General features: G+C 42.2%; 2 protein-coding genes across 3 annotated transcripts in view; one reads left to right on the forward strand and one right to left on the reverse strand.

The window, feature by feature from the left end:
* The window catches only part of LOC149467999 (glyoxylate reductase/hydroxypyruvate reductase-like), a 49079-nt gene extending 48244 nt beyond the window's left edge, over positions 1–835 (forward strand). The window contains exon 9 of the mRNA XM_089670909.1: positions 600–835. Within this exon, the coding sequence (XP_089527035.1) occupies positions 600–721 (122 nt within the window). The 3' untranslated portion in view covers positions 722–835. The remainder of the gene's footprint in view (positions 1–599) is intronic.
* Positions 836–6343: 5508 nt separating this feature from the next.
* On the reverse strand, positions 6344–26355 carry ZBTB5 (zinc finger and BTB domain containing 5). 2 transcript variants are annotated; one of them, XM_089670908.1, is made up of 2 exons: positions 25950–26355; positions 6344–8807 (listed from the first exon to the last, which is right to left on the reverse strand). In XM_089670908.1, exon 2 carries the CDS (start codon positions 8801–8803, stop codon positions 6773–6775), a length of 2031 nt encoding a protein of 676 aa, XP_089527034.1. In that variant the 5' UTR covers positions 8804–8807; positions 25950–26355; the 3' UTR covers positions 6344–6772. The 2 variants fall into 2 exon arrangements, with proteins under 2 accessions (XP_089527034.1, XP_089527033.1); XM_089670907.1 differs by having other exon boundaries at positions 25882–26354.
* Positions 26356–27907: the final 1552 nt, after the last annotated feature.

Below are 27907 nucleotides of genomic sequence, written 5' to 3' on the forward strand. Positions count from 1 at the left end.
CAGCAACATGGCATCTTCCTTGACTGTAAAGGAGAAGAGGGTTTAGTTCCACTTTTAACAATGAAAAGATTATAGATTCTCTTATCAAGGAAAAACAATTGCTTCATCAACTTCTGGCTTCAGATAGTACAGCTTACCAAAACTATGAAAATAAGGTGCACAGCGGGGCTTCTGAAGATAGGTCACTGTATAGCCAGGCATGATGCAAGTTAACAGGACCAGTTGCATCTGGTTGAGTAGGAGAGGTAGAAACATACGTGGTTCTCACTTGCCCCTGGACTATATTCACTATAATTCACTCAAAAATTAAATACTGTGTTTGATAGATTTTACCTATAAATGGAGGATAGGGGGATGAGAGTAGAAATAGGCCTTCAAGTTTTATTTTACAATTTGCAATGTGTTTTCTCTTATGTGTGCTAAGATTACATGTACAGTTCAGCAAAAGACTGACAACAGAAAGTAATTTTAGCTACATACAAAATACCTGCAAGTATATGCATGTAGTCTGTAAATAAAGTTTTATGTCAAAGGTTAAAATCTGAAAATGTATCATTTTCTTTGTTATACTTATTCATTCAGTGTTTCTATTCCTGCAGTTATCTTACCACACATTGGAAGTGCCACATTTAGTACAAGGAATACCATGTCTGTGCTGGCAGTAAATAATCTACTGAGAGGCTTGGCTGGGCAGGAGATGCCAAGTGAACTTAAGCTTTGAAGATGTGAGCTGGATACGAACATCATGCCTGTACTTTGTCCTATATAAATACTAGTGGTATCATTTGATAAACACATTGTTTTGTAGTTCTCAATTAATAAATATGCAAAACTACAGTCGTCTAAATAACTTTGTAAATGCACGGTGCAGTAAAAAGGAAAAACATACATACATTGCAGGTTCAGTAAGGCCCCTTTGACACTGTTGGTCCAATCGGACATCCATAGACCTCTAAGGACTGGCGGGTATCAGCGGACAAGTGTCCGCTGACAACCGCCAGCATCCGATCAGTCAAAACAGACTGATGGGGAATCTGTTCCTCATCCATCCGGCGGATCGGCTCAGATGAGTCAGGTGGAAACGAACAGGCGGTCTGTTTTCATCCGACTGCCCATAGGAAAAAGCAGGCTGTGTCCGTTCCGCAGAAGCGGAGCAACACAGACCTATAATCCGATTGCTCAGTGGGGATCAGCAGAGAGATCCCCTGCTGAGCAAATGGATCCGCTGGCGGGTCTGCCCTGTCTGAAAGGGGCCTAACATTAAGTGAGACTAGGTGCAACAAATGTTTGGAAAATCCTCAATCTTTTAGCTTTTATTTAAAATATTTGTTACGTAGGTAGTCATAGAACCTCCATATAGGTAGGTATCTTGCATTTGTCACTCAGTTTTCAGTAGACTTTACTCAGTCTGAACATTTGCTAGCTTGCTCACAATTGTGTGCTTGTGATGAGATCTGCTTTCTAAGGTTGTTTTACCCTGTAAACAGATTGAAATGCACAGTAAATGTGGGTAAACTCAATGCATGCATCAAAAAAATAAATACCAGAAAAAACTGCACAACTATAATGCAGCAAATATAACCTGTTAAATAGGTGAATGACATTCTGTTTGCTAAAGCACTGCATGAAGTCATTTTAAAATAAGGTAAGCAACATAGTTACAAGTGGGTTAGGAAGACCCTGCTTGCAAGAGCCTATAATCTGAAAGTGAGGGGCAACTGAGGTAATAAATGAGGGATGAGCTGATGGAGAAAGTAAAAGTTCAATTTTTAGGTGGAGTGCTCTTCAGGTTTTTCTGGAGAGATGAGTCTTCAGGGATCACCTAAATTTACACAGAGCAGGAGCTAACCAGACAGCTTGGGGTAGGAGGTTTCAGAGGACGGAAGAGGCTCTGGAGAAATCCTGGAGTTTTGGTTAGTAGAGGAGGGTGCAAGGTTGCTAGAGCGCAGGATTTTCTTGGGAGGAGTACAGAGGACATTTTGACTGACGAGAGTGGAACATACTGTGTAATGTGTACTAAAATGGCCATTTGTTTGCTTCTGTGTGACCACACAGTTGGAAGGCAGTGTTGTCACCCTGTAGCAGGAAGTGTCTGGACAAGATCCTTTGTCAGGATCAGCTGCTAGTTTTTGTTTTGTTTTTTTATAAAAATTGTAGATTTTAAAATATTGAAAGTCTAGGCATTTAAATCTCATTTTTAAATTTTTTTATCAGTTATTAGGAATAATATATATGTAACAAAGGTGTCAGAAATAATTAGAAAGCCCAGCTATAAAATTATATTAGGACATTATCATTGGGCTAGGATTACCCATAAGTGGGAACTGCTATCTCACCTCTCAAACTTTCCCAGATGTGAAAGGCTTGCAAATAATTCAGGTTGCAGCAACACAGAAAAACGAAAACCTGTTTTGGATGGAACTAACATTTAATAGTATCACTTTAGGAAAAATGTTTTTTCTTTTTTTAGTTTTGAAACTGGAGAGGGATTGGAACACCTGTCAGTTTTTATTGCGGTCTGTGTCTCTCTAATGGTCATGTTTACCGTTATCATCGAAAGTGAAATACAATCCAAAATTTTGAGTTTAACAGGAATAGAGGGGAAATCTTCCAATGGGGACACTATTTCTGGTGACATGTTGGGATTCCCTTATTTGGAGGGATTTCCTCTCTCTTACCATTTTGGCTGTGGGACAGGAAGTGAAGGAAAATCTCCCCAATAGGACACATGACAAAAAAAGGGAAGAGGGTTAAGTACTCTATCCAAAATGTAAAAAAGAAAAGTTCTTGCGTGACATTTTAATAATTTGACTATGCATTTGCTTTTGATGAGATTCTAAGCCAGGATTGCTTCACTAAGTAATGTCAAGCAGCTCTGATGACTTTTAAAAAGGATCTTCTTAAGTCACACTAAGGTCTTGTGTATTTTTTACCATGGTTCTTCTAAATAAGCACTTATTCTAAAGTATTCATACTATATTTCCACAATACCTTCCACTGAGTTTAGCCTGTGTTGCCATAAAGCTTTTTGCAGATGAAAATATAATTTTTCAGTGCCTTGCATGTGTTAACCATGAACCAAGCAGGAAGTTCTGGTATACGTAAAGCATGCTTTATGCAATGCTAGTAAGATTTGGATGTTCTACTACTCAAGTCCAATCACAGAAGAATAAAAGGGCAGCTTACACCAGATGAAGTAAGCTCATACTGAATTTTGTATTTTGTCACAGCAGTTCACCTAAATGCAGAAATTTTATATATATCTCAGTAATGCTTAACATAAGGCCTCTCATTTAAAGAATCTCAAGAAGAAATATTTGGTTAATTATAGATTTCTTCCCCTGCCACTATTAAAAGAAAACAGGAAAAAAAAAAACACATGGTGGTGATCAATTAGTGAGTGTTAATTTGTGCAACAGCCAATAAATTACTGTCGTATTAATACAACTATCATGCAAAATCACACACTTCTGTTTGGGTTTTGCTTATTTGATAAGCATACTTTTGTAGACAATGGCCATTATTCTCATGCAGATAATCGTAGAGGCAAGAGCCACCGCTAAAAGCTCCACCATGAACATACCTTCTGTTGCAATCTCTGTAATGTCATATAAGTTGAAAATACAGTAAGAATGAGATGTACTAATATATTTATTAAGAAAGCACTTCATATAATGTGTACAAATATGTAAAACATATTATACATGTAATATTTAACCCATATATGCATATAATTCAAATCATATATTCCATATCTACAACATCCAAGTTATTCAAAATAAACCATATACAGTATATATAAAGAACTTGATCCACCATCCACATGGCATTAAACAAAACAAAAATTTGCCAAATGTACCACTACCTATGAAAGCAGCTCCCCCTCGTTTGATCCCCTTCATCAGGCAGGTCAAACTGTGCTTTTAAGAGACTTGTTCCACCCCTAACTGAAACCCCCCACCTAGATCATCAAACCTCCCAGATAGAAATCCATCATAAGACAAACTTACAATAGTGAACTTTTTGCTTAAAAGGTTTATTAGTTGACAAAAAAAAAGTGCACCCACATGATCTCGGTGAAGCTCTTATCAGACACTTCCTTGTACAAGAACACCAGCAGGCATACAGCGAGATAGATCCCTCCATGGCTGCAGACAAGGTGATGTCACTAAGACCCACCCAACTAGCTCCAGAACAAGTCAAGTGATGAAACGCATGAATTGGGCAGGTCTTAGTGACAGCATGTCTGTGGACATGGAGGGACCTATCTCACCATTTGCCTGCAGGCATTCTTGTACACTGATGTGTCTGATAAGCTTTGCATGCCTGTTGGCATTCTTGTGCACAGAAATGTCTAAGTGTTTCTGTAAACAGATCCTGTGAGTGCATGTTTTTTTATGCTTTTAATATACCTTTCACGTGCTACTTTCACTGTCATGAGTGTCTTATTCCCTTTGGTATAAACATGCAAGATTTCCATCGGAGGTTTCATAATCTGGAGAGAAGATGGTAGACAAAAACCTTTGTGGGGTTGTGTGTGTATAATGTGTGTTATATACAGTATTTTGAATCCCTTTCAGATGGTGACTTAAATTTGTGGTGTATATATATACTGCTCAAAAAATTTAAAGGAACACTTTTTGAAATCATCAGATTTCAATGGGGAAAAATATTATGCTGGATATCTATACTGATATGGACTGGGTAATGTGTTAGAAACATAAGGGTGCCCCATTGTTTAATTTTTGGGCTGTCTTTGAATTCAGTCCTCTGTAGGTTGATAATTTTCATTTCCAAAGTGAAAAAAACAATGCAGCAGGCTAGTCCATTTTGCTGAAATGTCATTGCAGCAACTCAAAATGATACTCAGTAGTTTGTATAGCCCCCACGTGCTTGTATGTATGCCTGACAACATCGGGGCATGCTCCTAATGAGACAACGGATGGTGTTCTGGGGTATTTCCTCCTGGATCTGGAACACGGCATCACTGAGCTCCTGGACAGTCTGATGTACAACCTGGCGTCGTTGGATGGACAAATATGAAATCCCAAAAGTGCTCAATTGGCTTTAGGTCAGGCGAGCATGGGGGCTATTCAATGGTATTGATTCCTTCATCCTCCAGGAACTGCCTGCGTACTCTTGCCACATGAGGCCGGGCATTGTCATGCACCAGGAGGTACCCAGGACTCATTGCACCAGTGTAGAATTTGACAATGGGTCATCCCTCCATGGATATGCCTCCTCTGACCATCACTGACCCACCACCAAAACGGTCATGCTGAACAATGTTACAGGCAGCATAATGTTTGCCACGTGCTCAGGGTGAACCTGCTCTCATCTGTGAAAAGCATATGGCCTGTCAATTCTGGTGTTCAATGGCAAATCCCAATCAAGCTCTATGGTACCAGGCACTGAGCACAGGGCCCACTAGAGGACATCGGGGTCCTTAGGCCACCCATGAAGTCTGTTTCTGATTGGTCAGAGACATTCACACCAGTGGCCTGCTGGAGGTCATTTTGTAGGGCTCTGGCAGTGCCCATCCTGTTCCTCCTTGCACAGAGGCGCAGATACTAGTCCTGCTGATGGGTTAAGGACCTTTTATGGCCCTGTCCAGCTCTCCTAGAGTAACTGCCTGTCTCCTGGAATCTCCTGCATGCCCTTGAGACTGTGCTGGGAGACACAGCAACCTTCTGGCAATGGTGTGTATTAATGTGCCATCGTGGAGGAGTAGGACTGCCTGTGCAACCTCTGTAGGGTCCAGGTATCGCCTTATGCTACCAGTAGTGACACTGACCCTAGCCAAATGCAAAACTAGTGAAAAACAGAAAAGATGAGTAGAGAAAAAATGTCAGTGGCCTAAACCTGTAAAACAATTCCTGTTTTGAGGGTAATCTCATTGTTGCCCATCTAGTACACCTGTTGTTAATTTCATTAACACCAAAGCAGCTGAAACTGATTACCAACCCCCTCTGCTACTTAACTGACCAGATCAATACCCCAGGAGTTTAATTGACTTGATGCTATACTCTGATTAAAACGTGTTCCTTTAATTTTTTGGAGCAGTATGTATATATACACTATATATGAATTATATGGCCATATGGGTTATAGATTGAGTGCAGATATGAATTCTTTGTTTATATATTATGAATATTCACATTACATGAAGTGCTTGATATTTAATTTTTAGGTTTGGTATTTGGGAATAAAGGCAGCAGATTTATGATTTTTTTTTTTTTTTTTTAGAGCGTGCAGTCTTTGCAATTTTTTTCAGTATATTTACTACCAATGTTTATCAGAGCCTAGGAATCCAGATAACCAGATATACCAAGAGTGATAAGAACACTGTAAATGTAGATCTTTTATTGGCAAGATTTAATTTTTTTAATTGAAAAGCTTGTACAGTTTTCAATAATTTACTCAAAGGAAGGGAACAATACTTACCAAAAATGGATAAAAATGCATTTGTTGCATTAAATGTTTACACAATTGTACAGAAATGTCTGGTTAAAACCTTGCGTGTTAGTAATGTTTTCATTTTACATAAACATACATAAACAAATGAAGTACTTGCACCTCAAAACAGAGAGAGGTTAAATATTTTGATGAAGATATGTTTCCCCTCCAAGACCATACAGTTTTTTTGTTTTCAAAAGTAATTTGCCTGTTCTGTCCATTCACAATACACTGGGTCATCCTACTTCATTAAGTACAAGGAAATGTTGCTACGTCACACATGATTGTAACTGGTCTTGGTGAGGAGGGGAAAAAGTTAAAGCAGCGTCGTAGGAAGATTGCTGTTTTGCCACCTAAGGCAAGTAGTTTTGGAATGCTTATATAAGTGACTGGACTGGCTAAACCGTTTTCCACATTTCAGACAGGCATAAGGTTTTTCACCTGTATGAACCCGGATGTGCTTTTTACAGTCTGTCAAAGTCAAGAAAGTCTTACAGCATATTTTACAGGCATATTTACGGGCACCCTCCACCACCAACACATTATGCTCCGAGAGAGCTTTCTTGCACTTTGAAAGGACATCCGCAGATGCCCTTGTCAACTGTGGTGGACCTTGCTGAGCATTCCCACTGTCATAAGAGGAGCCTCCTCCATTCATCATCATTTGGGAGCTGGAGGCGTTATCCTGGAGTTGAGTACTCCGTACAGACGTAACAATTGGCATTTTGGGAGCAATACGTCGATAATTTGGAAAGTTGAAAGCACGACCCCTTGCACTTCCCATGATAGATCTGGACATAGAATGAAGCCCTAATCCAGACCTTGGGTAGTCCATTCCAAATGGGTCATTTCCACGGTAACTGGAGGACTGAACACAAGGCATACTCATAACGTCCTGCATGGGACGAGCAAAATGAGAATCTGGGCCATCACTGAAAGGATTATCCAAGTGAGACATAACATTGGAAGAGTGACCACTGGGACCTACTTCTGGACTAACGAGGTAGGATACTTCTCCATCCATTCTACAGTCACTAGTTGTATTTGGAATGTTATCATCACTGTTTTGACTTAGGTTGAGGTTGCCGTTTCTGTTCTTGCTTAAAAAATTTGAAATGCTAAAAGAGGACTTGTGCTCTAAGTTGGGAGTCACATCTAAAATGTGAATATCTCCAACCCTGTCTGTACTAGACTGGGGGTCAGAGAAACTGCGATCACTGCTTTCTGGGCTCAGTTCAATTTTTTCTGCACTTACAGTACCTTCAACCTCAACTGGCTCACTTCCTTCTGCTTGTGATGTGACATCACTCACCTCATCCTGAGGCTCAGGAGAGCTCAGAGGCTCAGATTTTACAATCACTCTCATGTGATCTTTTTCATCCACTGTAAGATCATGAGTCTCTGAAGGATAAACTGATTTCTCGCAAGCAGAGTCCTGATTGTAACTCGTTTCAACTTGACTTGTCTGAGTTGCCATTGAGATAATGTTTTCTCCACTGTTGTCAGACTGGCTTGGCACTTGTGTGTCTTCTTGGTTGCCGTATGACTGATCAAACATAAGTGTGCTATCTTCTTGGTTGTCTGGGGCAGAGTCAGATTTCATAGCGTCTGTAATTTTAAGTGAATCGGGGGAAAAATATTCTTCACGAGAATTACCCATGGACTGTACACTTTCATTGGTAACATCAGTAATGAGACACTCATCAATAGAGGCCCTCATGCGCTGCCTAGCCCTTTCTTCAGAAGACTGCTTTCTTTTGTGCAGCCGTCTTATAGGAAATGTGGCCCTTTGCTCCACTATGCTATTTCTTACAGAGGAACTCATTGAAGTCTGTTGCTGCTGGGCCTGTTCTTCACTGCTCTGATTTGAATTCAATGCTGAACTCACAATGCTTAATCCCAGCTGCTGAAGCATGAAAGACCTTTGCATTCGTGCGCTTTGCTCCTGAGCTCTGTCGTTGGGGGAAGACACAGGCAATGTCCTTGTAGTCAGATAGTGCTTACACGCTTTCACAACAGAATTCAAATGGAGGTGAGATGCTGCCAGTAGCACATCCATCACATTGCTTTCTCCAAGCATAAGAGTGGACGTATACATCATGTCAATAAGAGCAGCAAAGGCTTCAGATGTTACCACTTCACTGTCCAGCTGGATCATGTTCATGCTCTGGTCACCCTCTGCTACAGTAAACAGAGCTCTGAAATGAGTACTGCATGCTGCTAGTACAGAGCGGTGAGCTTTAAAATGTCGACTACCAACAACTATGACACAGTCACAGAGCTGGCCTTGGAGGCGCTGGTAATTTAGTTGTTGAAAGGTCTGCTCAAAGTGTCCAGGGAAATCCATGTTCCTAGAAAGATAAAAAGGCAATGCCAATGTAAATATACAGTCAGGGAACAAAGGTTTACATATGTAAAATCAAATATATGTATTTTACAATCTAGAAAACCTTAAAAGCTCAGTTCTAAAATATTAATATCACCAATATTAAATCGACACTAAAGGCTTAATTTTTTTTCCCTAAAAATAACAAACATGTCTATACTTACCTGCTCTGTGCAGTGGTTTTCAACAGAGCAGCCCAGATACTCAAGTCCCCCGAAGACTCTCACATATGTAGCCAGGACTCAGCCCCACCCCCTCTCTTTTCATTGGCTCACTGGCCTTGATTGACAGCAGTGGGAGCCATTGGCACCCGCTGCTCTCTGTTAATGAGGAGAAGTAGTCCCAGGATAGCGGAGACTCCAGTGCACATCACTATATTGAGAGGGGGCTTAGGTGAGTATTAGGGGAGCTGGGGAGTGATGAACAGAGAAGGGTTTTTTTTTACCTTCCTTTACAACCACGTTAATGATTAATGCATGGCTACAGAGGAAGGATAGTTGTCATGTCATAAAAGAATTCAAACTACCGATGATGGCAATATCTGAAGAACACACCATACAAGAGTCTCAACTTCTATTTTGCCTGAAAACAGAGCATTCAATATTACAATTTAAAGAGCTTGAATTGTCAATAGATTCTCTTGCAGTGGACCTTCAAATTATATTAGCAGGACTTAATTTCATGTTAGATTGTAAGAAGTAACCAAAATATTTTGAATCTGAAGCTCTGCTAAAACTCATGAGACCAAATTATACATCACAGGCTTAAAGAAGTTCTTCAGCCTAAAAATAAAAAATTGAAATTCAGCAGCTACAAATACTGTAGCTGCTGACTTAATAATAGGACACCTACCTATCCAGGGATCCAGCGCTGTCCTCAGCCAGCCCAGCTCTTCAGCCTTGTTTGGCATGTTTACTTTCGGCAGCTTGTGGCTTCACACCAAGCAACCCATTGTGAATGTGTGGGCAGAGTTGTGCCTTGTGAACAGCTTTCTGGGATCTGTGATGTATCCCAGAAGGCTGTGAGGGAAGAGGGGGCTGAACTTCCGTTCAAATTGTCTCCGAAGGCCTATGCACAACTGGGTTGTTGCAATTCTGAAAATAACATTTTCATACTCAGGGGGCACATCAGCAAGAACAAAAATACAATATATGTAGGCTACATATTTATATTGGCTATAAGCTTTCCTTGATCATTCAGTCAAGTTTTACCCAATAGCTACAAGAATCTGTCAAATCACTTTGTTCAGCTGCATAATAATTCAGTCAATTGTAGGTTGAATCATTTTCAGAACACCCGATCCCTGGTCTCTTCTGCTAATAATGTGCTCTTACCAAATTCATAAAGCATGAGATTCCCTGTGTACTTCAAAATGGTCATGTCTTTCCACACTTGATGCACTTTAAAGACCATGCTTCCTCACATAAAACAAAATTCCTAGCCAAATAACTGTCAATAGTTCACTTTGCTAAGCTCAATTTAGTCAATTCAAGGAGATACTAGGGATTTGCCGCAAAGGCAGTGGCTTTAAAATTAAAAGGGACCAAAGAAGCTTTTCTGGCTAAAAAAAAAGAAAAATCTATATTCACTATGTGGTGCCTGTTTTTAGGCAGGGCTTTTAGAAATAAAAAATTGATACCTACAGGTGAAAAAATTAGAATATCGGGCAAACGTTCATTTAGATAGTTCAAGCCCTGATTTGTCATAATTGTGATGATTATGGCTTACAGCTCATGAAAACCCCAAATCCACAATCTCAGAAAATGAGAATATTGTGAAAAGGTGCAATATTCTCGGCTCAAAGTGTCCCACTCTAATCAGCTAATTAAGCCATAACACCTGCAAAGGGTTCCTGAGCCTTTAAATGGTCTCTCAGTCTGGTTCAATAGGAATCACAATCATGGGAAAGACTGCGGACCTGAAGTCAGTGCATCAAGAGCCACCACACACAGACGGATCCTGGACATGGGCTTCAAATGTCGTATTCCTCTTGTCAAGCCGCTCCTGAACAACGTCAGAAGCGTCTTACGTGGGCTAAAGAAAAACAGACCTGGTCTGTTGCTCAGTGGTCCAAAGTCCTCTTTTCTGATGTGTTGATTTGGGGAGCCATGTCATCTGCTGATGTTGGTCCACTGTGCTTCATTAAGTCCAGGGTCAATTCAGCCGTCTACCAGGAGATTTTGGAGCTCTTCATGCTTCCTTCCGCAGACTAGCTTTATGGGGATGCTGATTTCATTTTTCAGCAGGACTTGACACCTGCCCGCACTGCCAAAAGCACCAAAACCTGGTTCAATGACCGTGGGATTACTGTGCTTGATTGCCCAGCAAACTCGCCTGACCCGAACACCATAGAGAATCTATGGGGCATTGCCAAGAGAAAGATGAGAGACATGAGACCGAACAATGCAGAAGAGCTGAAGGCCGCTATTGAAGCATCCTGGTCTTCCATAAAACCTCAGCAGTGCCACAGGCTGATAGCTTCGTTGCCATGCCGCATTGAGGCAGTAATTGCTGCAAAAGGGGCCCAAACCAAGTACTGAGTACATATACATGCTTATACTTTTCAGAGGTCCGATATTGTTCTATGTACAATCCTTGTTTTATTGATTGCATGTAATATTCTAATTTTCTGAGATTGTGGATTTGGGGTTTTCATGAGCTGTAAGCCATAATCATCACGATTATGACAAATCACAGCTTGAACTATCTTGCTTTGCATGTAATGAGTCTATCTCATATATTAGTTTCACCTTTTAAGTTGCATTACTGAAATAAATGAACTTTTGCACGATATTCTAATTTTTCGAGTTTCACCTGTACTTATACGAGCTAGACATAAATGAAAAAAACAAGTACGTGTAAAATGATTGCTCACTGCTATACTGGTAAAATATGTGTAGAAGCCTTGTTATCCACTTGATGTTAGCCCACATTTGCCTCCTCCACCTTGTTCTGTTGATGATGGCTCTCAGGGTGTTGATACCAGCCCAAAGGGCTTCAGAAATGTTCTTTCCTGACTACACAGGGCTCTGGTTATAGGTCCACTAAATATCTGGAGAATGTAACAAAAAAGTCACCTGTGTGTTTTGGGGGGGGGAGGTTGGAGGGACCATCACCCAAGATTTTGTTGTGTCAGCATAGGGGTGGGCAAACTGCAGTTTTCCAGCTTTTGTGGTCCTACAAGTCTCTTCAGGCATCTGCGAGTCATGCTTGCAATGGTCAGTCTTGCAGTGCCTCATAGGACCCGTAGTTCCACAAAAGTTGGAAGGGGCTCATACAGATAGAGGGAAGAGAAAGGCATTTGGTGATTTGGAATGTGGCAAGTACACACTTTAGAAGGCTGTACTTTGTTCATTTCTCATGTTAGAGGTTTACAACCACTTTAAAAGAAATCTTTACTGCTAAAAAAATATATTATCTACAGTACATACAGTACAAAACCTTTATACTACGTCTGCTGAACTCTACTTTTGAAAATGCTGGTTGTCATGCTGATCCAAAGGATTTAAATACTTTGTCACTGACTTGGAACAAGTTTGTAGATCAGGAAATCTGACTTTACTATAAATTTTTTTTTCTCTTGATAGATAAACTCTGCTTTAGTAACTTTTTTTGTACTAGGAAAGCGTGTTTACCACTTGTTTTCGGGTTAGCTTAAAATTGTCTATTTTTCTTTTTATAAAGATTACTAAAAGAAACCCTCTTTTGCGCTATCAGATGTCTTCCTCTTCACTTCCTCCAGATATGTAGAGCTGTATTCTGTAGTCATTTTTGTTTCATCTGATTTAGCTGAATTTGATTTTTTTTTCTTTATTTTCACCTGGTGATTATGCCAATAATGCACTTTCTGTCCTATGGGTATCACTGAAGGACCAGCCTTGTCACCCTAGAACAAGATGTTTGTAAAGACTACAAAATACTTCCACAACTCCTGGTCTCCACAACAAGGGGGGTATCCCGTAGTTCAGAGGAGAACTGGTCAAGGTTGATAACAGAGCACAAAAAGTTACAAGATAAGTGGATTTATGGCAGGATCAAGATTTTTTTTTTTGCACTGGCATCCTGACAACCAATGATATCATCAGTTAAGGATGTGAGTTGCCTGCACTTCATCTTTGTTTGACCCTCCCCTGCCAGTCTTCTTCAATGCTGGGGTCACATTAGCTCAGCGAAGGAGAAAAACTGAGGGAGAAGAGAAACCATGGAATACTAGTCAGTACCAGTGTGCAAAAGTGTATTTGCATTGGAAGAATAAATCACCTCTAATGTTGGGTGTCCTACATGTGTGGATGTTGCTGCGTTCTATTAAAAACTATTAAAATAGTTTTTTTATATTTTAGAATGGGGTGCTCCAAGATTGTCCATAATTTTAAAGGGTGCCTTGGGACTGTCCATAATCTTAAAGGGTGCCTTGACTGAAAAAAGGTTGAGAAACACTGGTTTAAAGGATAATTTCACTTTTTAAGTAGTTGTTTAAAATAACTCCCCCACCCCTTAAATGTAGCCCATCCAGTACCACCTGCCCCAATGCAGCTGTGTTTGCTGTGCAGCCTTGCCCAGCCTTTAAAAAAAGCCTCCCACTGGCTTCTTTTCTTCCTGGACATTGATTCTTATGTGAGGACCATACTAAAGGTAGCATCCAGTGCTCTTGATTCCCAGCAGCCCAATCTTTTCTCCCAGAGGGCCAGCTCACAGGCCTTGTAATGCCCATGTTCACAATAAAACATGTATTTCAGAAATTCCCAGGCTTGAAGCCAAACAACAAGCATCTTTAGAAAGTGGTCAGCACGGTCAACCTCTTTTTTTTTTTTTTTAGTGAAGCTTTCTTTTCCTGTAAACTCCCAGCATCATAAAATTGTGCCAAAAAGATAGGGAAAAAAAACCAAACAAAAAAAACACTGGTTTTCTACCATAGTACCAATTTAATCAGCATTTGGCGGTAGGAACCTAGCCATGTGCACTACATCTCCTGTAAGCCTTAAAGCAGCATTAAATACAAACATTATAATGCAGCTTATCAATTCTTAGATGCGATGGCTGTATTTGTTTTCTTTTTTTTTGCCTCTCTTCTACAAGGAGCGTTCAAGTCAAACCAGGACTGTTGAGTTTATATAATAAAAGAACAAACTGCATTTATTTTTCAACATGCTCCCCTGCAAGATTTATACACTTATCCCAGCATTTAACGAATGACTGGAAGGCTTCGGCATAGAAAGATTTGTCAGTACGCCTGAACCATCCTAGGGCAGCCCACTTCCCTTCATCACTGCTGAATTTTGTCTCTTGTGTAATTTCACAATAGGTTATGCTTCAATTATCCAGGATCAGGCATTCCACATGCTGAATGTACACAGGAATTGACTACTGTTGGCTGGGAACCACCACAGCCAGGACTGTCACTGACCACCATCTTTGAAATGTTTACACCATTCAAATGTCTTACTGTGGCTGAGCATCTAATCACCGTACCGTGCATATTCTGTATATATCCACGGGTTTTACGCTCGTTCACAAGAAACTTCATCACCACACGCTGTTCCATGCATGCATTAACACTGTTGTCTGCCATCTTGATTAACAGTCTCTGAACTGGCTGCAACAGGTGCTGCCAATCAGTAAAGGACATACTTGCCACTTACTACTGCATATAGTACTGCCACACTAGCATCCCTTTTTATACCTGTGAAATTAAAAGTTACGGTATGACTTGAACGCCCCTCATATTTTCATCTGGTGATTTAGCCAGCAACCCTGCTGTTTTTCAGAAGTTCAATCTACCGAGCAGAATGCATCAGCTTACATTGAAGAGACCATCCATTTACCAATGGCAGGAGTGACTAAAATTATCAGCTTTTATATATTATGTAAAACCTTTATCCCAAAAAGAAAAAATTTTAGCTGTAAGTTGAGCTGGAGCTTTGCTTTAATTTTTTCTGTAATCAAATCTGCTAATACATTTAACACTCCCATCCCCCAAGACTGACAAAGCTAATGCTTGGTAAGCTGCAATATAACACAGTTTTGGTTTTGGGTTTAATACCACTTTACATTGATCATTCACCAAATTTTGGCTGGTTGCAGATGAATCAGCCATATTTCACCTAGTGGGTGGCCCTGTCTGCTGCCTCCTGCTTTACATCCCTCAAATGAAAAAACAAAAGGAGGCCAGCAAAAAATGTTCAACTAAGCAGTGGCTGCTAACAATTAGAAGCAGGCATTGTTCAAGTATTTTGACAGCTGGCAGGGCTGGCTGTCAAAATACAATGGCTGCAGCAGGCAATTCATTCATCTGTGCCGTTTTTTTCCAAGGCAAAATATTTTATCTAAATGTGTTCCTGTAGGTGCAGAAAAAGTAATGCACTGAATGCAAACAAAACATAAAAAGAAAAATTCAACAACATTTGAGAACCATTTGCAATCATCTACTTACATGTTCTACCAATAAAAAACAAACATGACAATTAAAATTGTGGAAGTTTTTGCAATCTCCCACAAATCAAGAATTTTTTTTTTATTTTCTAATGGATAAGGAGAACAGGTTGACATATGTTTTCAGTCATATGGCTGGGAAGATTTGAAGGCTCAGGATGGAATTTTTCTGATTTCTTTTCTGATCAAACCAAATTCTATTAATGTGCCCCTCAGTTGGGAAATAATTGTTTGTATACTATTGTAATGATAAAGAATCAACTGTTAAAAGTTCTGTACATTTGCATGACAACTGACCAAAATTTTTTAAGAATGTTTTTGAAGAAATTTGTTGACTCCATGATGGCATCTTAGAACGCTCTGATGAATGTTTTTTTCAGAATTTTATTCAAATGAAAATAAAGTGTATGGCCAGCTTAAGCGTTCCAGGTTGGAATTTGCCTGACCAATCTCAGGTCGTCAACTCAAGCACCGACATTTATTGCCACAGGAATCTCCAGCCTATAGTTCAAACTGCCAATGGACACTCCCAAGATTGGGTACGCAACAAATAATGGTATGGAAAAATATGTTGCCTATTTCAATGAGGGCAGCATTCACACTGTTGTGGTGTGTGAATGTGTGTTGAGTGTAGGCTGCCTATTAAATCAAACTATAAATATATTCCCTTCACACACATTCCTGGAAGTATGGCTCAGCAATAGAGGGTGCTGTAGCGACTACCAGCTGGGACTGACGAAGGGGTCCTGCGCGGCTCCGAAACATTCTACTTCTTTGTGATGTGATTTTTTTTGGAATAAAAACCTTTTTGGACCAAAGCGAGATCCGTGGTGTGCTGGTGAATATGTACGTTTGCCTATTAACGCATACCATCCATACCAAGCAGGACTGTTTTTTTTTGCAAACCCCCCCACTCCCCAATACAAATGGCTTTAAAAGTGGCAGTGACAGTTCAGCGCTGGAGGGCTCCATTTGAAAGGCAAGTCTGTCATAATCTGCTAGTATGCAGTGCATACTATCACATTATGGCATAAATCTGCAGAGGGCCCATCTAAAAAAGAAAATAACAGTTTTCTTCCACTTTAACTGCTAGTATAAGTCAGGGGGAGTAAAAGCAGCATTACCGGAACCTCTGTTCCTCTGGCAGATGGCACTCCCCCATGCTCTGGTTGTGGATTGTCCCTCGTTGTCCTCATGCCCAATGCTGGGAACCCTGTATCAGTTTTGATGAGGTCAGGACCTTAGACTGCTGAAGCATGGGGAATAATAAAAAAAAGAAAAAAAAAAAAAAAAGACTCTGATGCAGGAACCATTCTAGCAGCATGAAGGAGTGGAGGATTGGGTAAGTGAATCCCCCCCCCTCCCATCAGACATAAAGCAGGTACCCCTTGCAGTGTGAGCGCAGATCCACTGCAATGGAGAATTTTCAGGTTTCCTAGCGTTGGACTTCAACACACCTGAACCTTTTGCTCTAGGCTGAGCACCACAAAGCATATGCTACACACTGGTGCATTGAGGTGCCACCCCCAACAAACCCACACAGTGCATCACAACACAAAGTGAGTTGTGCATGAACATGTTGCAGTAACATATGCAAATTAAATGCACCTTTTTTTTTTCTTTTTTATACAAAGCAATAGTGTGAACCTGCCCCAATGTCAAGCAAATAAGCAGTAGGGATGCACTGATATATCAGCCACTGAAAATTATCATGTAATCAGTAACTTTAATGCAAAGTCGTGTCCCATAGATTTTAGTGCAACGTCGTGCCTCCATTGACTTTAATGCAAAGTCGCGCCCCCATTGACTTCCATGTGAAAAAGCCTGTTTTGGCTTTCGGTCAAGTGCACCCTGAATTTTCAGTTTTGGTTTCGGCACACAACTATTAAGCACTATGACAAAACTAAACAAACATTACAGAAGCCAGCAAACATACACTATATTGCCAACAATATTGGGACGCCCCTACAAATGATTGGATTCAAGTGTTGTAATCACCTCCATGGCTACAAGTGTATAAAATGAAGCACTGACGCATGCAGACTGCTTCTACAAACATTTGTGAAAGAAAATGAGCTCTCAGGAGCTCAGTGAATTCAAGCGTGTTACTGTGATAGGTTGCCACCTGTGCAATAAGTGCATCCATGAAATTTCCTTGCTACTAAATATTCCATGGTCAACTGTTGCCAGGAGAACGGTACTTGCCTTACTGCACTGTGCCAAGTGTAAAGTTTGGTGAATTGGGGATTATGGTGTGGGATGTTTTTCAGGGGATGGGTTTGGCTCCCTTAGTTCCAGTGAAGGGAACTCTTAAGGCGTCAGCACCAAGGCATTTTGGACAATTTCATGCTCCCAACTTCGTGGGAGCCCTTCCCCTGTTCCAACATGACTGCGCACCAGTGCACAATGCAAGACATGGATGAGCGAGTTTGGGGTGGAGGAACTTGACTGGTCTGCACAGCATCCTGACCTCAACCCGACAGAACACCTTTGGGATGAAATAGAGCGAAGACTGTGAGCCAGGCCTTCTAGTCCGACATCAGTGCCTGACCTCACAAATGCACTTCTGGAATAATGGTCAAACATTCCCATAGACACACTCCTAAACCTTGTGGACAGCCTTCCCAGAAGAGTTGAAGCTGTTATAGCTACAAAGGGTGGTCCAACTCTATATTGAACCCTACGGACTAAGACAGGAATGCCATTAAAGCTCATGTGTATGTAAGGGTAGGCATCCCAAAACTTTTGGCAATATAGTGTGCAAGGATTATCCATGAAATCCAAATATGATCTTCGACTAAACAACCACATTTAATAATGTATATAAATATAAATGGAGCCATAATGGCAGTTGTCCAAATAATATTTTACTTTACTGCAATTTTGTTTGTTGGCCACTGACTTTGCCTGACTGAATACAGCTTAAATACAGTTTAATTTCAGCTGTAATATCACTTTAAATAGTTTGGCCAGCAATGCAACTGCTGCATGCACTGGAACATACTGCTGTAGCATTAGCTACAAGCAGTGCTTTGTTTCTGCAGGAGTACGGATGACTTCCGGTAAGAGTCAGGCTTAGTGCTTCTCAACCATTAAGGAGAAGGACTTATTTTTATCAATGAATACAAGGCTTCCTTTGATTGGACGAGGTGGAAATAAGGCTGTCATATGCCCACCTCATCAGTCAATCACAGGAAGCCTTCTATTGATAAAAAGACAAGACTTCTGAATGGTTAAAAAGCACTAAGGCTGCACACCAGAGCAGCACGGTTTTTGTTGAGTGTTTTTGAGCATTGCCGTTTGTTTTAAATAGCCAATAGAGAAAAATATTATCTGTTTCATCATCAATTGTTGCTAGGTTTTTCAGCTTTTATGTAAAATGTATTATTCATGTTTTTTTTTTATTAATAGGGTAAGGGGTTAAAGTTAAGATTAGGAGGTTGGGGTTAGAGGTTAATATTTTATCTTTTGTCTTTTTTTTTTGTTAGGGTGTTTATTTTAATTTTTTTTTTAGGGTTAGGGAGTTAAGTTAGGGGTTAATTATTATTACATATTTATTTTTGTGTATTTATTCATTTGAGCAGGAAAACATGAGTTTCCATTCATTTCTATGGAATTAAAAATGCTCAGAAAAGTGCAAATCTGCCCGAAAAAGCTCCAGAACTCGTTTGAACTTAAGCGACTTGGAATGGAGATGTGAATCATCTCCACTGAGATTGTTTATTTTTTCCCCTCAAGCGTTCCAGCTACAAATCGCTCAGGTATGAATGGGGCCCAAGTCTGACTCTCTTTATATTTGGGAGCATAAGGGAAGTAGTCTGTATGCTGCTGGAACACAACCCACTTACTGTATGTAGCTAATGCCACTACAGTCCATTACAGCACAACACATCGTTCTGTAATGAAAATAGTTTGGGCCAGCTTGACCCAGAACATAATGTAAAGTGATAGGATAGCTGGTATTCTACTTGAAGTTAACCCATCACGAGACTAGAAAAGAAAAAAAAAAAAAGCTAGATGCCACACTGGCTCCAATAGCATGATTCTATAACCCAATACCAGCATACTTACTGGGTCCTTATCTGAGAAGTCCTTATCCTATTCCAGTAGTACTGAAACCATTGTGTTGGCATGGCAGCCAGGTAACCACTATTTGCAGGAAGGGTCAACAATGAAAGTCTGTTACTCTATTAAAATTCTACACCAGCCTTCAGGGCTAGATAAATTTGCTTTGAATCTAGGAGCCAGCTGAAAAAAAAAAGTTAGGATCCAATTTTTTTTAACTGCTTGCCTACTGGTTACTTTCACCCCCTTCCTACAAAGGTCAATTTTCAACTTTCACCACTGTCACACTAACATCTGTGCAGTTGTGCGGGCTGCGATTTGCGCGGGCACGAGAGCCCATTCTCACGGCAGGCAAGAAGTTGCTACACTACTTTGAAAATCGCAGCCCGCACGGGAACCGAGGTTCCCAGTATGGTTGCGATTTCCAGTGCGGGTGGCATGCCATTAGAATGAATGGCACCCGCCTGCAGCATTCCTCTGTGTGAGTGGTGCAGTTGCAGGTATTTATGTGGGTCCCGCAATGCCGCTACCCGCACAGCTTTGAACTGAGGCTGTCACGCCGCCGGTTCCTGCTACGAGGTGAGGCTGACAGTCTCCCTGGCGCGGCAGGTGTCACTGAGAGCTGCACAAGAGACACTTCATGCCAAGCTCTGCTCCTCCTCTGACCCACCCCTCCTGCTACTGTACAGCCCTGCATCCCCCCTAACGCGCCCTTCACATGCCCACCGCTTTTCGCCCTCACAGCGCCACTCCTCCCTACCCTCTGGCCTCATACACGTGGCAGTGACACCTGCAGGCTGACCAGCAATGTTGCGCCTGGCTGCACTCCCCTATGCCACACCACTGGAAGGAACAACAGCCCGGGCGCCAGGCCGTATTTTGTAGTAACTATGTCGACCTGGTGCCTGGGATGTGTCGAGCCCTGCCAGACTTTCATTTTTTTTTTTGCTCCAGAGGATCCACTATATTCATTTTCAGGTCTCAGGGAATGCTTACTAAAACCAATTCATTTAGGGTCAATGCAAAAATGTCCCTTACATCAGTGGTCAAAAGAAAGAATACAACCTTTACTGTGGTGTTCAGAATGCCACCAAAAAACATCACTGGTATCATACTAATGGCTTTGCCGAGTAGCATTAGTCCTGGAACTATGCAGGCACCATCAAATGGGAGGTCAATCACTCACTGTTCAAGGAACCTCTTGCAAGCTCTGGAGGAACCCCAGCTGAGAATGGCCAGTCTACACAATTATTGATCACTCCCTGTATATATAAAAAAACAAAAAAAAAAAACAAAAAAAAAAAAAAAAACAAACACAATCTTGAGGGACCATTTACAGCTTCATTTGAACATGCACACGCATGTTAAAATGCATGTGTTGTGGTTCATCATAACAGTGTTTGATCCTATCTAAGCACATTTTGAAAAATACACCTCCATGCCTTTTAAAGCATTGGGGGGGCCCTTGGAAGTCAACGGGAGAGCATCAAAACGTTTTGATGCACTGGTAATTGGTATTATCAAGCCTTGCTCAATATCTGTCAACCCTATCCACAAAATCTGACTTCAACAGTACACTGGAATTGCACCTCTATGCACATGCATAAACCCAAATGCATCTTTAAGTTGTTGAGTGCATCAAAAACAAACTCCGAGTCAATGGCAAAAATGCCTCTTACATTTGTGGTCATGAAGCAACCTTGGTGGTCAGAATGCTACACTTATGCCTGGTACACATGATGTCAAAATCGGATGAAATATACCGTTTTCAAAGTGATCAACCGATAATCTGATCATTCATACACAGATTATGCCAATCACAACAGTTCATGCAAAACTATCTGAAGGGACAAGCACAACATTTATTCTTGTACGATAACAGAACAAACAACTTTTGTTTGATCATTACAGTATTCAAACATAAATGTGAAAAAAAAACAAAAAAAAAAAAAAAACAAGTGACCAGGACCACGCATGCTCAGAAACAAAAGAATACAATACATCACTTCTGAAGTTGTATTCTTTCTTTGCTAGCATGAGACTAGCATGCAAAAAAAAATACAGACTATCCATCCAATATTCTCATTGTGTGTACCAGGTTTTAGGCCCCTCTTACATGATAAGGTCTTCCTGGTCCACCTGTCAGTTGTGCAGGTGGATGGTCTGTCCATTCACTTCTATGGACTGACAGGTGAAACCCCTGGTTCACATATTTGCGTTCATGTGGGCCGCATTTTGCGCAGGCACGAGAGCCCATTCGTGCCCCGGGACACGCAGGGAAGAAGTTCCTGCACTTCTTCTGAAAACGCAGCCCACATGTGAACCTCAATTCCCAGTGTGGTTGCGATTTCCAGTGCGGGTGGCGTGCCATTAGAATTAATGGCACCCACCTTTGGGGTTTGCATTCTTCTGTGTGGGCGGTGCGGCTGCACGGATTTTTGTGCAAATTCGCAGCGGCACCACCCGCGCATATGTGAACCAAGCCTAAATTAACTTGTGTTTGTTTGCACCTGCCTACCTCCAATCAGGTCCACTAAACAAAAAAAAGAGGGAGATCCACTTGAATGGAAGTCACCTTCAAGTTGGATGCTCATCTATATTGATGCGATTTGGATCCGACATTACAGGAAGACTACCCAGGCGAAGTCAGAGGGCTATTGAGGGTGTAAATTATGCATGCACCAAAATTTTGGTGGCCGAAACGTTTCAACCAAAAACACCCCTTTCGGCCGTTGACCAAAATAAAAAAATGCACTGATACAGGGGCTGAAAAAACCCCGCCCCTCTGTAGTACTCAGCCTTACCTGAGAAACCATCGATCCTGGCGCTGGGCATAGAGATGAGTGAAGCAAAGATGGCCGCCACTCATCTCTATGCCCTTGGAGGACCGGAGTGATGACACTTACCGTTCCAGCCTTTTTTTTTTTTTTTTTTTTTTTTTAAAGCACTGGCAAAAAAAAAAAAATAAGTTTAAAGTGCCCCCGTGCTCGTCGCACACAGTGGTGAATGCATACGTAGGCCATGCCCACATATGTAAACGGTGTTCAAACCACACACGTGAGGTATCGCCACGAACGTCAGAGCAAGAGCAATAATGCTCACACTAGACCTCCTCTGTAACTTTACACTGCTACCCTGTAAAGCATCACCCATAGAGATTTTTAAGTACCACATTTTCACGCCATTCCACGAGCGTGCGCAATTTTAAAGCGTGACATGTTGGATATCTATTTACTCGCCGTAACATCCTTTTTCATATTTTACAAAAAAATTGGGGTATATATACTTTTTTTGTTTTTTGTAATCAGTGTTTTTCCAAAACATTCATTTTTTAAAACTGCACATTTCGGTTTTCGGCCAAGTGCATTTTGAATTTTCGTTTTCGGCACAAGAATTTTCATTTCGGTGCACCATTAGTGTAAATGGACAGTTTGTTTACACCCACCTGCCCATAGAGCTGAGCAGGCTCTGTTCATGTTCACGCTGCAAAAAAATAGACACAAACCTGTTATCCTCCTGCTCTAATTAGCAGGGGATCATTGGACAGATACCCTGCTGATCAAAACAGAGACTGCCCCATCTGAAAGGAGCCTTACAGACAGCTAAAAAAAAAAATTATTGATAACGCTGCTGGCTTCTTTACTGATTGATATTGGTCCTGTAACGATGCAGGCACCATCAAATAGGAGGTCAATCAACCACAGCTTTAAAGGAAAACCCCAACAACCTCTGGAGGAAACCTGGTTGAAAATGTCTTGTCTACACATTAGGTTACCAAATACTTATACTTTTACTAATAAAAAGAAAACAGCCTTGAGGGCCCATTTACATTGTTGCATTTGAACGCACATATCTGGATATGCTAAAATGCTTGTGTCACATGGTTCGCCATACCAGTGTCCTCAAATCCCTCTTGTATTGGACTGTATTGTCTCCCGTTATATATTGTAAAGCACTGAGCAAACTGCTGGCACTATATAAATCCTGTATAATAATACCAGTATTTGCATCTCAGCAAGTTTTGAAAAAATACATGTCTGTGCCTCTTAGTGCAATTGGAGGTCAAGGACAGGGCATCAGAAGGCTTTGATGTGTTGGTAAAACCTCATTGACATGGGGTGCACTAAAGCGTACACCTGTGTTTACACACATGGGCATGTACAGGTGTTCCGTGCATCACCGTTCAGGCAGTCCCATTTATGTCAACTGCACAGACACTGCTCCCACTCTGACATCTGTGCGAGTCCACGGCCACAAACACACACTGTCTGACATGAATGGGGCTACCTGCACGCAGTGGTGTATTAGGTCTTGTGCTGCCCTAGGCAACACAAAAATTGTCTGCCCCCCTGGACACCAACCAACACCCCTGCCGCCCACCTGGGAGAGCCTTCCACTAAACCCCAACCCCCCCCCCCCCCGGCGATAGAGAGAGACACTCATCTTCACAGCTCCAGACATCCCCAGGAATGAGAGCCAGGCTCTACATACACCATCAAGCAGCTCGCAGTCTCTCTCGGATCCCACCTGGTTCCCATGGTGTGTGTGTCGCTTCTTCCATTCCTTTGTCTGAGGAGAGGTGTTGCCCCCCTGAAAAATGCCGCCCTAGGCAAGTGCCTTGTTTGCCTTGTGGTAGATACACCCCTGCCTGTACGGGGATACATGGAACACCTATGTAGCCCTGTGAGGGTAAACACGGCTCTCCACAGGAAAATGCATTATTGTGCCCTGTGTGAACGAGACCCAAGTGGTATTACCAAGTTATGGTCAATGTCTGTTAAAGTAGCTGTAAACCTCAGACATGAAATATGAACAAAGCATATCCCTCTATATTCTGTACTTGTCTCAGTTAGGCTCGGTTCACACTGCCACATCATGGCATCTGACTTGTTAAACCCCAAGTTCCATGACAAGTGAAATCCCATGTTAGTCAATGAGAGTTGTCTTAATTAGCACTGCTGATGTCACTCTGACGTTAGAAAAGGTTCCTGTACTACTTCACGGCTTTAGACTTTAATGGAAGTCACCTTCAAGTTGGATGATCATCCATATTGATGTGATTTGGATCCGACATTACAGGAGAATTACCCAGGCAAAGTTGCATGGCATGAAAGTTGCATCAAGTCACAAGTAAATGGCAGCAGTAAGTCGCAGTAGTGTGAACCAAGCCTTAACAGCACCAAGTGTCCTTTCTGTGTGCTGCCTCGTTCCTCTGTTATCAGCATGAATCACTTCTGACAAGTTTTCCTGACACCAAGAAATGAATGAAAAAAAAAAAGTGACAAGGAGGGGGATCCAGCAGGTTGACATCCTCAACTCTCTTCCTGTGAGCTGTGTCTCTTCCCTCCAATCAGCTCTCAGAACTCTCATCACTGAGCTCTGCAGAGTAACTTCAGCTCTCTGCCCCCTTTTTCTAAACTCTCAGACAAGCTTGTAAATTCAGCACTTTGAAAAGATATAGAGAACAGAATACTGCAGATAAACAGGTACAACTTACAGTACATAGAAGGATTTGTTTCATCTGTGTATCACCAGAGGACAGTCACGTCAATGGGTATATGTAAGGGTTTACAACCACTTTAACCATATCCACTCCAAAATCTTAAATACATTGGAAACACATGCTGACATATAACAAGCACCTAAGGCTACAAAGACATGCGTCAGTGCACACACGTAGATCTAAATGAATCCTTAAAGTGTTACTAAACCCAGGACCCTGCATTCACTATATCTGGTCTCCCACAGTACACAGAACATGGAAGTGCAATTATTTTAGTAATTATAAACTGCTAAATACCTTTTCTCATCAGAAGTATATAACAGTTGTGTCTGGCTAAGCACTGGTTAATCTTGTAGGAGTTTTCATTCTCCTCTGATTGTCCTATGAGGCTGCATAACTCCTGGCCCTCTGTCTGGACAGTGCCGATTAGCTCTGTGCTTATCACATGCACCCTCACAAAGAAAAATTAAACTCCCAATCCATACACACTAAACTGAGCATGTACAGCTTGCCACCCCAAGGCTTTGTTCTATCAGCAGATGGATTGGGGGCAGTAGAAGAAGGGGATGATCAGAGAAGTTGGATCAAAGGCCTTTTTACACAATGCAGAGGATTAACCCCTTAGGTTCCACAGTGAGTATAACAAGCATGCTTTACTGCATATACAGACTGATATTACTGTTGTGGGTTTAGTAACACTTTAAAGTTGCGGAGTACATGAAAGTCTAGGGCAGCAGGAGCATTGTGAAGCAACACCGAGAACCAGAGGGACCACCAATACTTGCTCCATGGGTAGGAGAACTATCTAGAGGACTTCCAGAGGAGAGGACCGTGTCTTCATCTCTGCTGGATATATGAGAAGCCTCTGACCCTGATGGAGCCTATTGTACCCCATCCAGGACCACACGTGACCCCCCACATACACACAGGCATTCTATAATGAGGCTCCCCAGCTGCCTAGGGCCTTCCCAGCGAGGTGATATCACAGACATAAACAGGCTCGATGAGGACACATGAAGGGAGAGAGGCATGCACTACATACATGTACATAGGTGTGCTGGACAGACACGGAGCAGGGGGGAGCTGTCACTCGGGCTCTTCTCCCCTCACCTGGCCCCAGGCCTCGGTCACACAGCGGCCCTCTTTGTGTCTGACGGCTCCCCCGGGGTGCTGGTGCTCTTGGCCTCCTCCTCCGGCTACCGGACGTGACGAGCAGACCGGGGGGCGGATGAGGAGACAGCAGACAGAGGGGGCGGGGAGGAGTGAACACTGGCAGACGCAGCAGCTCCAGACACGGCTGTCGCCTCCTCTCACAGTCCGCGCGCTGACGGCCAGGGCTGGAGACACGCCGCGCTGCGATTGGCCATTCCCCCTCTGGCGCCCTCTGGGATTGGTCGCATTCTGTGGCCGCTCTCAGTTGTATTTATGTGCAGTGTTGGTTAGACGATAACAAGTCGTGTCTGCGAATCCATTCACTCCTCATAAAGGTCTCTCTCCACCCACGTTCTAGTCGGCGTGCTCGCGCCGCAGTGTCACATGCACGAGCTTCCCTCATTGAATGGAGGGATTGTGAGTAAACCGAGAAACAAGCTCCGCCTCTTTGTCTTCTGCCTGTCCCGCCCACTCCTGTCACCTAGGCTGTGTGTACATGCTGCAGAACAGAGCAGAGCCCCTCAGCCGAGTCTGCTGGCTGGGTATTGATCCACACTGCAGAGGAGCAGGACAGCTGCTGGAGATTACCTTCTAGTGGGGGCCATTGCAGCTTTCACCGCTCAAATGCTTCCTTTAGAACAAAGGAGCTTTCCTTCACAAAGCTGAAACACCAGGATAAGGATCCGGATTTCCGCAACTGCATTTTGCTTTTCATTGTAATTGTAAGCTTATGTGAATTGTAAGAAATAAATGTGAAAATGTATCATTAATATTGCCAATATGAGATGAGTTTGGGCGTTATCCAAACTCACCTCTATCCAACATCAAAGTCATTGAGTATGGGTCATTAGAAGGCCGCTGACATCAGCCCAAGCTCTTCATTACCTGTAATCATAGAGTTTTATGGAGCAGCGTGGCTTGACGTACAAGTTGGTAGTAGAGGTGAGTTCAGGCCTCTCCCGAACTCACCCGTTTATGAACACCAAAGTGGTGAGTTCAGGCCTCCCCCGAACCCACCCGTTTATGAACACCAAAGTGGTGAGTTCAGGCCTCCCCCGAACCCACCCGTTTATGAACACCAAAGTGGTGAGTTCAGGCCTCCCCCGAACCCACCCGTTTATGAACACCAAAGTGGTGAGTTCAGGCCTCCCCCGAACCCACCCGTTTTTGAACACCAAAGTGGTGAGTTCAGGCCTCCCCCGAACTCACCCGTTTTTGAACACCAAAGTGGTGAGTTCAGGCCTCCCCCGAACTCACCCGTTTATGAACACCAAAGTGGTGAGTTCAGGCCTCTCCTGAACTCACCACTTTGGTGTTCATAAAGGGGTGAGTTCAGGGGAGGCCTGAACTCACCACTTTGGTGTTCATAAAGGGGCAAGTTCGTTGGAGGCCTGAACTCACCTCTACTACCAACTTGTACGTCAAGCCACCATGCTCTGTAAAAACCCTATAACCACAGGTAATGAAGAGCTTGGACATACTCCAAACTCATTTCTAGACGAGCGACAAATTCTCACCCCCTTTTTTATTCCAATGAGCTGTGGGCCGGGTCGTTCCCACTTAGGGTTGGTTGCCACCTCATCCCTTTAAACCTGAACACATTACACAGGTTCTGTGGCTAATTTAATGAAGATATGGCACTAAGGTGTCCTTTTATGAAACAGAGATCAGCGGCAATCCTGAGGATCGTTGCTGATCTTTGATCATTAGTGGATTAGGAAACAGATGATCAGCGGAGTAAATGTTCTCTGCTGATCATCTCAGCACACAGATGGACAGTGTATGAAGGAGCGATGTCAGTCCTTCACTGGCGATCTGTGTTCTCCCCCCAGATTCTCCAGCCCAAGCTGGATAATCGGGGAAATCGCAAATGAAGCAGTGATAATTTACCTCTGCTTAGTAAACGGTGTTTGATC

This window comes from Staurois parvus, unplaced genomic scaffold (genome assembly GCF_062004578.1).
Source record: "Staurois parvus isolate SC_StPar_1 unplaced genomic scaffold, SC_StPar_1.0 ptg000096l, whole genome shotgun sequence".
Classification (NCBI taxonomy): Eukaryota; Metazoa; Chordata; class Amphibia; order Anura; family Ranidae; genus Staurois; species Staurois parvus.